The sequence below is a fragment of the Crocodylus porosus genome, unplaced genomic scaffold (assembly GCF_001723895.1).
Source record: "Crocodylus porosus isolate Cpor-Errol unplaced genomic scaffold, CroPor_comp1, whole genome shotgun sequence".
NCBI lineage: Eukaryota > Metazoa > Chordata > Crocodylia > Crocodylidae > Crocodylus > Crocodylus porosus.
This window is the reverse complement of record NW_017728913.1, coordinates 14,734,717-14,750,125: the sequence shown is the minus strand read 5'-3', so window position 1 is coordinate 14,750,125 and position 15,409 is coordinate 14,734,717. Positions and strand designations below refer to the sequence as shown.

Below are 15,409 nucleotides of genomic sequence, written 5' to 3'. Positions count from 1 at the left end.
GATGATTTGGTATTGAGACTTAAGACTGAAACTGGTTTTTATATGTTAAAATGATCCTTCTCAATGTATCATGTAAGAATGAAATACCACATGCTGAGCAATACCAGCTATAAGACAACTTCTGGGTACAAACAACATAAATCCCACAAACAGAGGCAGAGAAGACTACGATGTGCCTAGCAAACTGCATACACCATTAAATGTAAGTACAACTGATAATTACAAGTGTATTCATAGGTCCAAATCTAAGCCAGGAATACATACTTCTCAGATTGGAAAACAAACTCTGAAACAAAAGAAATATAGCATTTTTATATTACTACTTATGAAAAGACAACGCTTCCTTTTTTCTTCTGCAATCCTTCTGTAACTGAGTCTTCTATTTATTTGCTTATTCATTTTTTACGATGTTCCTTTCTGTTCTAGTAGTTAAATACTTGATTTGCAAAAGCATAAGAGTTAGGAATCAGATGGTGCTTCAAACTGTTGTAGCAAATGTAAAGCATTCTTAAATACTTGGTACAATCAGAAAGGCTTTATGATCCTTTTTCTATTGCTAGTAGGAATTAGTCATGTCATGAAAGGAAAGTGATCTAAGAAATCTGCAGAGTTTCCAAGAAGTCACGTTCTTACATGTTTACAGAGATGCTATTTTTTTCATCATACACATCATTCTGAAAGTAATATCACCAGGCTTGATGGGTCTGTAACTTAAGGTGTATTTTCACACTTGCATCAGTCCAAATGCTAATTCAGTGGCACCAGTTCAGTGCCATGAAATGTTTTCAGTTCTATGAAAGCAGAATATTTTATCAAATTCAAAAATAATTTTTAACTACTAAAAACAGATGTGAACGTAAGCCAGAATAACAGAGACAATGCCTATGGATTGTGGGATTTTTTTCTTATTTACTTTTTTACTAGCAGGGAATTCTAAATTTCAAAAGAAGAAAATGGAAACCACTTAAGCATAAAAGGAGGACTGGTCTCTAGTACAGCAATCCTTCTACAACTGAGTATCCGTTATTTTATTTTATTTTATTTTATTTTTAAGATGTTCCTTTCTATTCCAGTACCTAAAGGCTTTATTTGTAATTAATTTTAAATACTTGATCATAATATTCAAGATGTGATTTGTGCTTTTTATTGTTCCACTGAATTTACTTCAGAGACGTGCAAGAACCAAGGCATAATAATAGCCCATTATTGCATCTTTGATGGTTGTCTAAAGAAATGTACATGCACACAAACCCTACAGCTTATTTTATACATTTTTTTCAATTGTGACACTAACCTTAAAAAGCATTGAATTCTTTGTGTATCTCATTTGGGCTCTACTCGTGTATGATGTTTTATATAACTCCTTGATTTGAGATTCCTATAACATCCTGCTTGATAGGAACTCAAAAAAATGTCCTTTAAATTGCTTTACTTTTTTTATAAGAGTAGTGGGGAGTATTTCAATTCAGAGCTTTAGTTTCTATTAGAAGTGTTGTGCTGACTATAGTTTAAAATAATTTCACATAGGGATAGATTCAATACAGCTATGACCATTTACAACTCTTCACCATATATGCAACATAGCTAGAAGAAACTGTATTGTGTAGGCTCTTCTTTATTGTCATTCTGTAACATGATGGCCAAAATCTTCATAATGTCTAGTGATTGCCCAATTTGAGACACCATCAGCCAACCTGTTTTTCAGCATTGATGTAGTCATCACCCTCATAAGACATGGAACCTTTCACTTGGCTCAAGAGGGGGCTCAAAAACTCAGACAATTAAAAATTACCATCGGTTTTTGAAAAGGTATTTATAGGCAATTTAAAGGCATCTATTTGTATGTAATATAGAGATAATATAATATGGTACAACACCCTATAAAAAATCTGTACCAATTGCTTATCACTATGAGCACATCTACATATTAATCAATGTGCTTTTTCTAATGCACATTAAATGTAGTACCTCCAGACATTTTTACACATACTCGGTTGGGGGAGGAAAGGGAGAGGGAGCTTTAATTAGATAGGCTCAAAGACCTTATCTATTTAAAGCCCCCACAGCATCTTGTGTATCAGCAGCCCCATGCTTCAAAATGTAGGTGAGGGTGCTTTAACAAAGCACACATGTAGACATGCCCATATGGGTATTGAATTAGTTCTGCAATGGAGTTTTGTTACTGACTTGTGTAAGTGTAGAGCTAGAACTAGCTTAAATAACCTTTCAAGGAGCAAGCAGTATTAAGAAGCAAATTTGTAATGTTAACTTATCAAAATATTATAACTACAACAACAATTTGCTGCTCACCTTTAAGTCTTGAGTACACTAGCAGAAATCAAACCCATTTTCAAAGAATGCATAACTCTTGGGTGCAAACACAGGCCATGTACAGATTTTCAGTTTCTACAGAGAGGGTTACTGCTCTCCTGGTAGAAATCACAAGTGTAAAAACATGCAAGATTTTTCTCCCAGGGCAAAAATGACAGGAGAAGTCATTCCTGGGAGAGTTTCTATCAGAAGAGCGAATGTCTGTATATTTATCTTTCCAACTATCCTACAGAAGGCAAGAGAGGAAACATGCTCTGGATCTCCTCTCTTAAAGCTTCACAGCAGGGAGGGAAAGACAGGGGATTGTGAGCAGGAATTCCCATGGGGATGTGGTCCCTTGGGACAGCTAGTCAGCTAGGGTTGCCTTGTGTACTGGCTGCTGTCAGGTGCCCCTGGGAAGACAGGGAAGCCACAGAGCTGCTCTGTATTGGACTCCTCCAACATCTGTACAGTGATCTACCAGTAGGTTTTCTACCAGGGAAGCAAAACTGGGAGAATTCTCCCAGATCATTTGACTGTGTATACAAGGACACAAATAACAATTGAACCATTTCATATGTCACTGATGAGGAACAGGGTCACAATTATTCTGGGATAGAGGATGTGGACAAATGTAACAACTGAGCCAAAATATCCATTCCAAAATATCACTGATTAGGAATTGGTTCACAATTGTGTGAAATGCGGTAGTTCAGACACCAGGAATAGTGATCGAGCACCCAGCCCAGAATGCGTCACAGTGGACAAACAAGGGAGGAGTACCTGCACAATGCTGTGGAGGTTCCACAGGGAGGGTGACCTGAGACTGTGGCACTTTCATTTTTCTACTTTTCCCTCCTAAATGCAAGTTCAGCAAACTTCAATAACACTGCAAATAAGTGTGCTTTCCTGACTTCTGCAGCATTCAAACATGGCCCTTTATTATCAAAATACATCTCTATAAAAATATGTGGAAGAAAATGCATGAAAAAATTGGTGTCATTTTATTAATGCAATGCAGTCCTATTGCAGTTCATAAGAGATACTGACACCGATTTCTTCTAATCCTTTATCTTTTATATTGGTCATTGTCTTCTTTAATATTATAAAAACAAATGATAATGTCAATAACTGTTTATCTTTATGAAAAGCATTGTCTACTAAGACATTATTTTGGAGGTAAAATTGGTTAATTAATATTTGGTATGGTGCCATCTTATACACTAACTTGTTCAGAGAAGAATGAGCTTCTGTAAGCTACAGCCTACTTAGTTTCATGCTAACACAGCTAACTACTTCTCTCTAGTATTTGTTGGTTAAGTAATTTATCTTATGAAATATGATATTTCTTCAAGAAATGATTTGACTTACATTATTGTATTTTTTAAGCATGTGAGATGATGAATAACATTAAGTATGAGATGGTTTTCCTTTTCCTGAAAAACTGTTCGAGATTTCAAATGTTTTTCCTGTTCCACATTAGATAAAACCAAGATCTTCCACAAAAAAATTTAAAAAATAAAATAAAAAAATTAGAGTGAGAGGGAGACCCATGACAGAATAAGAAAATGTCCAATGATTAGGGCCTCTAAACCCTGGCAAGTGACAGATCCTGGTTCATATCTGTGTGACTCAGGCAAGTCCCATCAAAGGAAAAAGTTTCAACGTGGAACCATTTGGAAAAATAGTTCTAATATCCCACAAAAATTGATACAGCCTGTCTTTTAAATATGGTTTTGGAGAGTTTTTAAAACATAGTCTATTGATCAATTGTAATAGCTCCAAATTGTTTGAATCCTTATTTTGTGGGGTGACATACTTAGCAGCCTTTTGCTGCTACAGTATACACCAGAATTATAATAAATGCCAGCTCTGGAGATCGCTACTCAGAGCATATAGGTAGACGATGAACTAGACACGTACAAGGACAGATCTGGGAAAAATAAAAAAATCCTTCTTCTAGAATCCACAGCACCTGAAAAGCCATTCTACTCAAACAGTGGCAGTAACCTCTTAACATCCTTGAAAAGACCTCACTCATAATGAGGTGGTGCTACCGATCCCAGCCCTTCCCTCTCCCACAATGCCACTGCTCTTTCCCCATTCCTCCCCATCTTCTGACTTACTACACAGGAAGCAGGGCTCTGCAGCACTTCCATATTCTGTTCCAAGAACTACTCCTATCTCATTGCAAAAGGGCTTCCCTAATCCTTTGAGAATGAGGCTGAATGTGGCCCGCAGTCCTCTGTTCAATATTTTACTCAGGTTTGTCTGCTTGTGCAAGAGCCACTTTTCTTCCCACATTAAAACAAACACAAACTGAGAGTTGATGCCACATACTGACGGACTACAAATGGGCAGCATTTGCATAATAGAGTAATTTAAATAACAGATGTGTGAAAATACCAACTGAAGCCATTACTTAATAGACTGCTTTACATTTTGTCTTCATCCTTAACACTTAGAGTCAAATGCTTTTATTTTATATTGTATAGAAGGAAATAAAACCACATAACCTGAAATATCTTTAGGCCCCATTCTAGCTTAGTTGATAGTTTTAAAACTTTATAGATTTCTATTTATAAGAATGCTAGCGTGACATTCCTAACTATAGTAGCATGCGAAAATACAGTGTCCTATTAAACTAAATGCAGTATTACGTAACTGAAATCAAAACAGATCCTGAAATGAAAAGATGGCAATTAGATTTTCTGAGATAATGGTTATTGTGGCATGCCATATACTCAGTTAGAATATCTTTGTTTTTATTGGACCTGAAGCTCTAATTTAAGCCTAACCATGCTGTTTATGAAAGAAACTGTACTGATGAACTTTAAAGAATGACAGAATCAACTAGGACATAAAATTGACATTTTAGACAAGTTTTAAAAAAGATCTGATGTAGGTAACAAAATAAGAGACAGATTTTTTTCTCATGACCTTAGTATGTTTGGTGAAGAGGCATTTTGAAGAATGGGCCAAAAGTCTGTCACAGGGGGAACAACTTAGGGCACAACAGTTTTGAAAATCTGGCCCTTATTTAGGTACTTAAATGAGAATTGAATTTGTTTGACAATTTAGCATCAGCTCTGTGGTTTGGACACTCACGAATCTAGCCTTAAATGAACATGAGTTTCCTCCTCCCCCACTCATGAAAAACAATGTTTCAGTGTTTGCTTGTGGAGTCGGCCTTCCAAGTGGAAACTTTAAGACACACAGCAGTTCCCTTATCAATTAGCACTTTATGGTTGGAGACACACTTGACATTTATTCAAACTATACAAATTTTCAAATATATTTTAGTAATAAGTTTAAAAAAAATATTGGTAATGAGTCCACTTGATCACAAAGCATTTGGATGCCATAAGAAAAAATAAAACATAAAGGAAAGTTCAGTATTAGCAGTAGTATTTAACACAGCATAACCATAGCACTCTATTTGTAACTACACATCATAAATTACAAAAGTAGTGCTGTAACTAGTATCAATTCTACAGTATACAACATACATTAACTCAACAAGTGATTTTTTTCATTATGCATTCACTATTTGCCTGATTCTTTTAATGTTTCCATATCACTGAACTGTACTGCACAGCATTCACCACTGAAATGATGTGTTAATTTTCCATCAAATTGCCTCTCCAGTTTTAAAACACTTATAACTCATAAGCATTTGTAACCAATGGAGATTTTGAATTAAGTTTTTATACGCAAAACCTGAAATTTTAAGACAAAATTATAGTACTTCTAATAAGCACATTCTTTCCAAATAACACAAGAAAAGTTTTTTATGATAACACATCTTGCCTAAAATATTTCAGTAAACCATATTAGACAAAAGGATAAAATATCCATGGAAAGAAGCATTGTAGAAAGCTATGAGTGAATCCCTAATTCTTAATATTCTGAAAATATAATTTTTCATGATGCTGTGATGCAACTGTATGGCAAATAACTCATAGCAAATGTAGTTATTGGATAATGAAAAAGCTTTGGAAATGTTTGTCCTTGTTATTTCTCACAAGAGGCAAGAAACTAGGCTGTATGTATGAGATGAACACAGCCAAAAATGTTTACCTATTCATTATCTCAATTCATTGGTACAGTGACCATAATCTGGCCTTTTCTGGTTTCAGTGTCCATTTCCTCTATATGTGAATGCAGTCATAAACCTTAAATGGAAATAATTGTTAAGTCCTTGTCTTAACTGATTTATGGAGCTGGAAACATAGACTTAAATGCTAAATCATATTGCAAATACAACCTTTTCCAATAATACTACCAATAAAATTCAGATATGGTCTATTCAATTTCCTCTTTTCTCTTTATGTTGCTTACAGATATTTGATTAATAGCTATACTCATTTGAGAAGTTTAGTGTAGAGCATTTTACCAGACATTTCAGTTTCAAAGAAATTGCTGTTATTAGCACTTACTAGGAAATCACCCATTTTAAAAAATAATTTTTGTGTTCCATAAACCTTTTGCTACAACATTTTAAATGTAGTCTAGCTGAAGGTGGCTGATCATTAAATTCATTATACAGATTGTCTGCACTTTGACAAAACAGTAACAAGATTTTTTAGAAAATTTTGAACAAGGCAACAATGTTCCCCACCCCAAGAGTGACTCTAAAATAATTAATTCCAAGTTATATTTTTAACAAGCAGAGATGGGGTGAAAAGCACCTTGTTCAAGTTTGCAGATGACACTAATATGTGGGGAGAAGTGAGCATGCTAGAAGAGAGGGACAGGCTACTACTAGATCTGGACAGGTTACAAGGGTGGGTGGATGAGAATAGGATGGGTTTCAATCTGGACAAGTGCAAGGTACTGCACCTGGGGAGGAAGAACCAGCAGCATAGCTACAGGCTTGGGAACTCCCTTCTCGTCAGCACGGAGGCAGAAAAGGATCTTGGAGTCACTATTGATTCCAGGATGAACATGGGCCGCCAATGTGGGGACGCAGTCAGGAAGGTTAACCACACTTTTTGCCATGCATTCATAGATGCATCATGAGCAGGTCCAAGGAAGTGATCCTCCCACTCTATGCAACATTGGTCAGGCCACAGTTGGAGTACTGCATTCAGTTCTGGGTGCCGCACTTCAGGAAGGATGTGGACAACATCGAGAGGGTCCAGAGGAGGGCCACTCGCATGATCAGGGGGCAGCAGGGCAGGCCCTATGAGGAGAGGCTACAGGACCTGAACCTGTTCAGCCTCCACAAAAGAAGGCTGAGAGGGGATCTGGTAGCTGCCTATAAACTTCCCAAGGGAGACCAGCAGGTAATGGGAGAGTCCCTGTTCCCCTGAGCACTACTAGGAGTAACAAGGAATAACGGCCATAAGTTGACAGAGAGTAGTTTCAGGCTAGATATCAGGAGGCGTTACTTCACTGTCAGGGTGGCTAGGAGCTGGAACCAACTTCCAAGGGAAGTGGTGCTCACCCCTACACTGGGGGTCTTCAAAAGGAGGCTAGACAGCCACTTAGCCAGAGTCATTTGAGCCCAGCATCCTTTCCTGCCCTTGGGAGGGGGTTGGACTTGATGATCTGCTTAGGTCCCTTCCGACCCTACCAACTATGAAACTATGAAACTATGAAGATCTGAAATAAATAGTAAAGATGACATTTAACTTCAGTTTGCTTTGGATCGGGGCCTGGTTGATGCATAACTATGCAAAAACTTATGCAAATTTTTAATTTCATACACTGTCAGTAGTCCCATTTACATCAATGTAAATTAGTACCTATAGTTGCAATTAACATGATAAATATCTTATTAAATATGAGGGACTAAAATTAGTTTCAGAAGTTATTTAAGTAAAATGACAATTCATTAATGAAAAGGTATATTGACCCTAGCAAAGATTTAATTCATGTATTCTTCATAAATTGCTGTTCAATATAATTCAGCAGAAATGTATTAAAACTATCCTTGTCAATGTAACTTCAATGTATGTTCAAGGTCCATGGCAAGATCCACGCAGTAATCATGCAATGGGAATCTGAAAAGTTGAGCTGTCAAGCCCTAACCACCATATCTCTGTAACTACCTGAGTTTTGGATCATGGTTGCATGTATGGAAATTTAAATATCAGCAAGGAGTAAAACAGGCACAGCAAGAAAAGCACAAGGAACAAGTGCCCAGAATTTAGATTGCCTTCAGGTGTAGTACTGAAAGCAATACTTTAAACTGTGTTACTTTTACTAAGTCTGCTACAGAAAGGGAAATTAGAAAAGATTTAGGGACTTGAAGAGTTCATGTCATGCCATCCACAAATGAACCAGTCAAGGATACTGTTACATCGCTTTAATGTCAGCTGCTATTTGAGACTTGCAGGGTCTAATTTTTGTGAGTAAGGAAGCAACTTTGACTTTTCTCATTGAACCTGTATACTAATTTGCAGGAGAAAAGAAATGGAAAAAGAATCAACAGAATAAATGGGAATGAGCCTTCAAAGCATTATTATGAGCTACACTAGCTTTTACACCAGAATCATATAAATACATTCTTTCTGACTTTCCTGGAAAAGTATATACTTTATTGATTTTTTAACTTTTTTTTTTTTAAGTTTTGTATTGGCAATGTTGTAGTAAATGCTATTTTTTAAAGAATTCAGTCAGTAGTATTATATTCCAGAATGGCTAGGAAAGCAAACAGTACAATTTGGATATTGCAATGTTCTAGATATTCTTAGTTTTCAAAGCTGCTGGTTGAAGATATAATGAGAAGATCTGAGTTTTATGCATGAATCAGCATCCCCTTGTCATAATGTCATGGTGCAGTGATCCCTGCAGAGCTGTAAGACTTGATTTAAAATGGTAATGCTCAACACCCTCTTCAGCCAGCAGGATTAAACTTCCAAGATCTTGCATATATTAGGTCTGTGCTGAGATTACTATATGAATAACTTGTTACTATTATTGAGCTCTTACAGCACCCTATGGGAAACCTCTTTGCTTTTAGGGTAAAAATATGTATACATAAAATATCACTTACTGTTTGCTGGTCAAAAGATTAATAGGAAGGTATCTGTGTCACCTCACTTTAGTGATTTTATCTTTTGATATCAGTTTGCATCAAGATACATTTCTGATATCACTGGTTGTGGAAGATATCTTCAGTTAGACGGAGCTTGCTTATGTTGTGCTAGAGGACTGTTTCATTTTTCTCAGCAATCTCTAGTTTTACACTGTGACTCACTTGCAATACTCTAACTTCATTCCATTTGTTAGAAGCCAAATGATCCCAAATATCAGTTTGTGTTACACTGAAATGGTGGACTGATTTTCATCTTTCCTGTCTGTATTACCATCGTATGAATTGCTCTTTTGTACCAGTTGGCTGAGTCCAGTCCATTTTTCTTGTAAGGATTTTTGTTAGTGAGAACCATTCATACTCACACTTTCTAAAATATATGTTCATCCAATGAGTAAAAGTTGCAGCACCTCTATGAAAATCGTAAGCCAAATCCTCAGATGTTATCAATCAACATTAATTCAATGGTGTTGCTGGATTAACACCAGAGTGCTTGAAAATCTGGTCGCAAGCCTTTGCAGAGGCCAGAACCAACAATTTTTTGTGTGTCAGCACACTGCTAGTGTAACCACTATCACCCAGAATAGCACTACATAAAAGGCCTTCCCATCCTTTTAGTGTAGGTATCCTTTGGCCATCTTCAGATGAGGATGTGCTTATTGGGCTGTTGCTTGCTTTAACCCCTTGCCATTGGTTCATGAGCTTTGCCTCCTTCCTTTTCATGAGAGCTTGGGACCTAGTTTAGAAGTAACACTTTACATAGTTTTAATTTGTGAATCAATTTTTTAAAACACAATTTAACTGCATTTAATAATAAATTGGATTTTGACTTAAATACATTTTGAGCAGAAGAGATCATGCCCTGATTCTCCTTTAACTTTCTCTTTTGAGCATGCTTTGCTTACGCTGTCTTGTATCTAATGTGTTTGGGTTTTGTGATATATGTGAGTGTTAACTTCTGGTGTATGTTTCTGTGGCAAAAGAATAATGCATGTCTACATTTAAAACTGTATATTATATGTGGAATAAAACTTCTAATCTCTTCTACATACCTGTTTCAGGTAGTGCTGAACAAAGAGTTGTAAATACTGTTTGCTTGTTGGTTACTTGTTGTTGGGAATAGTCTGCCACCTGCTGGATGCTATGAAGTTTTTTGTGATATCTTTTATTGGACCAGCTATACAGCTGGGAGAGATGTTGTACAAGCTTCCAGGCACAACACGTCCTTCTTCAGCCTTGGCTAACATCTCTCTCAACTATACAGCTGGTCTATTAAAAGAGATCACTGAAAAACTTTGCATCTTGTACTTTTCCTAGACCATTACAGCTACAACAACATTCCACACCCCTACAAGCCCATGAGTGATATTTTTGTCTTCAGTTTGTGAAGCTATTCATAAAGGTTCAGAACTATATGTCCAAAAGGGAGATGTAGAGTTTCTAGCAGTTGGGGCAATATTTTATTTTCTCAGTCACTTGTATTATCATTCTTAACAGTAAGTGGCTCCTAATTTTGGGTATTTGGGTCACTGAATTACTTTTACTTCGCTAAGATATGGCTTCAGCAGTCATTGTCTCCTCCTGAACAATATTAATGAACTGGCTATGGTAAATTTTCCAGAAAAAGTTTTCCATTTTAATTCTGTTTCACATATAAAACTCTTTGTGGGCCACTTTGAGATAGAAAGCTAGGAATCAACCAGCTTCAAAACTTCAGTACTCAGTCAAGAACAAAATGCGGGAGACAAGAAAGTGAACTGTCTTGTTTGGCATGCCCGTTTCTAAAAGATCATTGCTGACGTGAACTGGTGAATTATCTGATTCATCACATATTTGTCTTCAATACCATTAAACCTTTCTTGGAAAGATATTAAAGAAATACTAAACCTATTGCTGGCAAGTGCTTCATGAATCAACATTGTTGCTAGACTAAATTGTTAGGACATAGTACCCACTCTTGTTTTACTCAATTTAGCACGTACCAGAAGGGGCTGTGCTGGCTTTAACACAGTGTTCTTCAAGCTGCTTGAAAATTCATTCGACATGATTCACACATAGAGATGAAAGAAAAAGGAAAACCTTCTGCATAGGCAATATTACTCGCCTAGTAAAAACTATACTGATTTCAGTGCCTTTCATAAAATCTATACTGGTCATCTAAATATTGTAGGATTATAATGAAGGACGATGATGAATTTCAAGAATGAGTCAGGCAAAAACATTTAATGTGGTTCAAAGGAAGTATGATTCCCCTACTTTCTGAAGAAATTAGAAGTAGCCATGTTTGCCATTAGCAGTTGCTATCAGTAGGAAAAAATCCCTGGTGCAATCTCAATGAAAGCACATTAAATTAAATGAACTCATGAGCGTAGAGGAGTAAGAAAACATAGAAAGACCAGTCATTCAGGTCACACTTGAATTTTTCCATGATAAGAATTTTAAGGGACATCTCGATTCACTTGACTAATCCCCAACAAAATGTCATGCAAATACTATCCTGGCACAGTATAAAGTCCTTGGAGTCTCCTGTGCTATTTGATGACCTGAGAAATCATCAATTAAACAAATGCAGGCATTTTTCCCACATTAGTGCAATAGCTAGTGTTCTGCCTTGTTCTGATTGGGTACTTGCTCCAACCATGTCTTTTCCTTGCTTGTGTATGATACCTCTTCTCCCACCCTCCCTCTTTTGTCTATTTAGATTTTAAGCTCCTATGGGTAGGAACCAGCCATCCCTTTTCAACACTTAGCACAACTGTCCTCTGGTCTTTATTGGCCCTCAAATACTAACATACCAAATGTGATTAAGAATTATGCAACATTAGGAAAGAAGCTGGCTGTTAGAGGAAACCTGTGTCCTTGCCAGTCATTAACATCCTTATTCAAAGTATCTCACATATATTACCCTTTGAAGGGAAGAAGAGTTTCCTTTCCATGCTACTTTGTTTCTGGAATAGAAACTTCATTGTGGTAACATATTAGATGTTGTTTGTTTGTTTGTTTGGGGGCTTCTTTTGTCACATGTAATCAGGGCCATCAGTGTCCTGAGCTGACACCAGTGTTTGTTGCTTGGTTGTCCTTGCAAAGTGTGTCTCTGCAGAGTTTTCATTTTCACTGAGTGCAAGCCTCAAGGCCTGAGAATGTATAGTTTTTTTTTCTTCGGGCTTTCATTCTCTACATGGACAATACTCAGGTCACTTTGGGACCCCTGGATTTAACAGCTGATCATACAATTTCTGTTATTTAAAAATGCCAGCTTCCCCTCAAAATTAGCATTACAAATTGCACCTCTACTGGCATGGGTCTGAGGTGATTTTTCTAGTTAAGCCATCCCTTCACCTTTCTTCATTTTGAAGGTGTTGCGCCACAGTCAGGTGACGCCAGGCCTTATCTACCCAGCCAGGCTGAACACTCATAATTCATTCCGGGAACAAATTTTTAAAAGACTTTCTCTCTTTCAAGCCTCTACAACAGCTTTTAGCAATCCTCCCATATTAAAGCAATGAAAAATGTCGCCTTCCAAATACCCTTGGTAATTGGACAGTGGCATGTGTGCATGGGCATAATCACCCTAGATAAGGTTTGCTAATCAGTCTGGAGCATACATAAATCATAGCAAAGGCCTTTGTAAAAATGTCTCTCTCTTCCCACTGATCTGGGGCTAAAAGCTTGAGGCCAGCTTTCCTGACCTGCCCTAGTCCGTTTGTTTTAGATGTTTTCCAGCCTCTTTTCTTTGGTTAAGAGGGAAAAAAACCAGAAAGGAAACAAAACCAAAAAACCAAACAAACAAAGGAAAGGAGCTGTGTCTCCCCCCCGCCCCTTCCCCAGTGATTTTCAAAGGAAATTCATGATGTCGGGCCTTGAATCTGGGAAGAGCAGTCCAAGAGGCTGCTCCAGAGGCATGCAGTGGGGTGGCTTGTCGGGGGGGCTCCCCCCCGCCTCTGCTTTTCCTGCTGTGCATCCCCACCTGCCCCTCGCCTATCGCCTGCGCCCGCTGCAGACCTCCCGGGAGCGCTCCAGACGCAACCCGGGCTGCGAAAACGGAGGGTGGCAAGGAAACGGGGAGGGATCACGGGTGCCCTGGCCTTGCAGGGCGGGGGGGGACGGGGTGGCGAAACCTCCCAGCCTGCCGAAAGCAAGCAAGGCTGGCCTCCCGGGGGGAGCCGGAGGATGTCAGGCAGAGACCCAGCGCGCTCCTTTTGTCCCGGCAGACCCAACGCTTTCGACAGGCGGCCGGCCGAGACGCCGCTCTCCGCGCAGCCCTGCGCTCCTCTCGCCGAGACTCGGGGGAGGGGGCGAAGGAGCGGGGAGGGAAGGGGCAGGGTGCTGGAATATGGAGAACCGGGGAAAATGGCTGATGCGCAGCCAGGCAGCTACGCTGCTCGGATCCAGGCGGTTCCTCCCCCGGCTCCCCCGGCCCCGGAGCCCCGCGGGCGGCGCTGCGCTGCGCTGCGGCGGGGGAGCGGGCGCGGACCGGAGCCGAGCAGCCGGGCTTATGTAATGGATGGAGAGGGCAGGGGAGGAACCATTTGCAACCTGGCCTGGCTGCACGGCGGGCGCGGGGGAAGGCGGGAGGGAGGCGGGCAAGGCGAGCGGCGCCTTGCCCGGCCCGGGCGCGGTACTCACAAGCGTTGGTGACGGCGAAGCTGTTGGCCACCTCCAGGTTGTCGATGTGGGGCGTCAGCCTGAACTCCGAGGTGGAGAACTGGACCATGCCTACCCGGAATGCGCTGTACTCCTGATCGGCGCCCCTCGGGAAGAGCCCCCCTGCGGGCACACGGCACACCGCGCCAGCCCGTCAGTGCCCCCGGGGCAGAGCAGAGCAGAGCAGAGCCACCCTCCATCCCGCCACCCTTCCCCAGCCCAGCCCATCCCACCCCATCCCACTGAGCCTCCCCCATCCCGTCCCACCGCACCACCCTACCCCATCCCATCCTACCCTGCCCCCATCCCACCCCACCCCACGTCGTTACCCCATCCCACCCTATCCTACCCCCGAACCCATCCCACCACATCCCACCCTACCCCATCCTATCCCGGCTCGTGCCACCCACCCGCCTCCCTCGGGGCTTGCACCAAAGCAGAGAGCTGCTCCCAGCCGGCTCCCTTTGGGGAAAGGAGAGGATGGGGGGCCGTTGCATCAGATCAGGGGCATCCGAAGCGCTTCTCTCGAGGCGAGGCTGGAGAGAACCAGAGCCGCCCCAGGGCTGGAGGAGCAGGGCAGGGCTTGACTTCCGAAAGGGAAGGCGGTGGGGCGGAGGGGGGGACTGGACATGGAAAGACTTCATGGGGAGCCCACAGCCTTGGGGTCCATAACCCTCCCCCGCGCACCTCCCAATGCTCTGAATGGAGACACAGACCCTCTCCAATAAGGATCCAGAAGGAGGACAAGGGGGAGACGGTGGTGGTGGTGACTGGTCGGGATGGGGGGGAGGAAAAAAATCCCTTCCCCAGGCAGAGACACCTACCTATTTGTATGCTGTTGGAATAGACCCCCCAGATGAGTCCCCAGAACACGGGAGGCAGGAAGACAGCAATCTGCATAATCTTGTGCATTTCCATGAAAAGTAGAGCATCCACAGAGCCACAAGCGCTCCCCCCGCCCCCCGCCTGCCTTTGCCTTCTGCTTCTCGGAGCCTTCCGGTCAGCACATTAGATCCTCTGCGCGGTGGGGCGAGCAAGCCGAGGCAATCAAGGAAAAAAAAGAAAAGGGGGAGGGGGGAGCCTTCAGCAGCAGCAGAAGGAGCTTGGCCAAGGCGCTGCTGGTGCTGGTGCTGATCTGGTCCTTGTCCCAGCTCCAGAAGTGTGCGGGGGGTGGTCAAAAAAAAAAAAAAAAAGAAAGAAAGAAAGAAAAAGGCTGGTGATGAATGCAGGTCTCAGCGGCGCTGCTGTGGTCCCGGCGCCTGCCTCACTCCGCCCGGCGCACTCCCATGCGCTCGCACACACTCATCCTCTCGCTCGCTCCCCCGCGCGCACACACAGAGGCAGGGACGGGAGCCGGCGCGCCTGCGCGAGCCGCCCCCTCTCCGCACCGCTGCGCCCCCGCCTCGGCCGCGC

At 41.2% G+C, this 15,409-nt stretch overlaps 1 protein-coding gene across 7 annotated transcripts in view; it reads right to left on the bottom strand.

The window, feature by feature from the left end:
• The window catches only part of GRIA2 (glutamate ionotropic receptor AMPA type subunit 2), a 153,163-nt gene extending 137,826 nt beyond the window's left edge, over window positions 1–15,337 (bottom strand). For 3 of the 7 annotated variants that reach the window (XM_019534529.1, XM_019534522.1, XM_019534525.1), the window contains exons 1-2: window positions 14,821–15,336; window positions 13,979–14,119 (exon numbers count right to left, since the gene is read on the bottom strand). In XM_019534529.1, the coding sequence (XP_019390074.1) occupies window positions 13,979–14,119; window positions 14,821–14,914 (235 nt within the window). In that variant the 5' untranslated portion in view covers window positions 14,915–15,336. Of the gene's footprint in view, window positions 1–13,978; window positions 14,120–14,820 lie in introns of all 7 variants that reach the window. The other 4 variants (XM_019534526.1, XM_019534528.1, XM_019534521.1 and 1 more) reach the window with 2 other exon arrangements.
• Window positions 15,338–15,409: the final 72 nt, after the last annotated feature.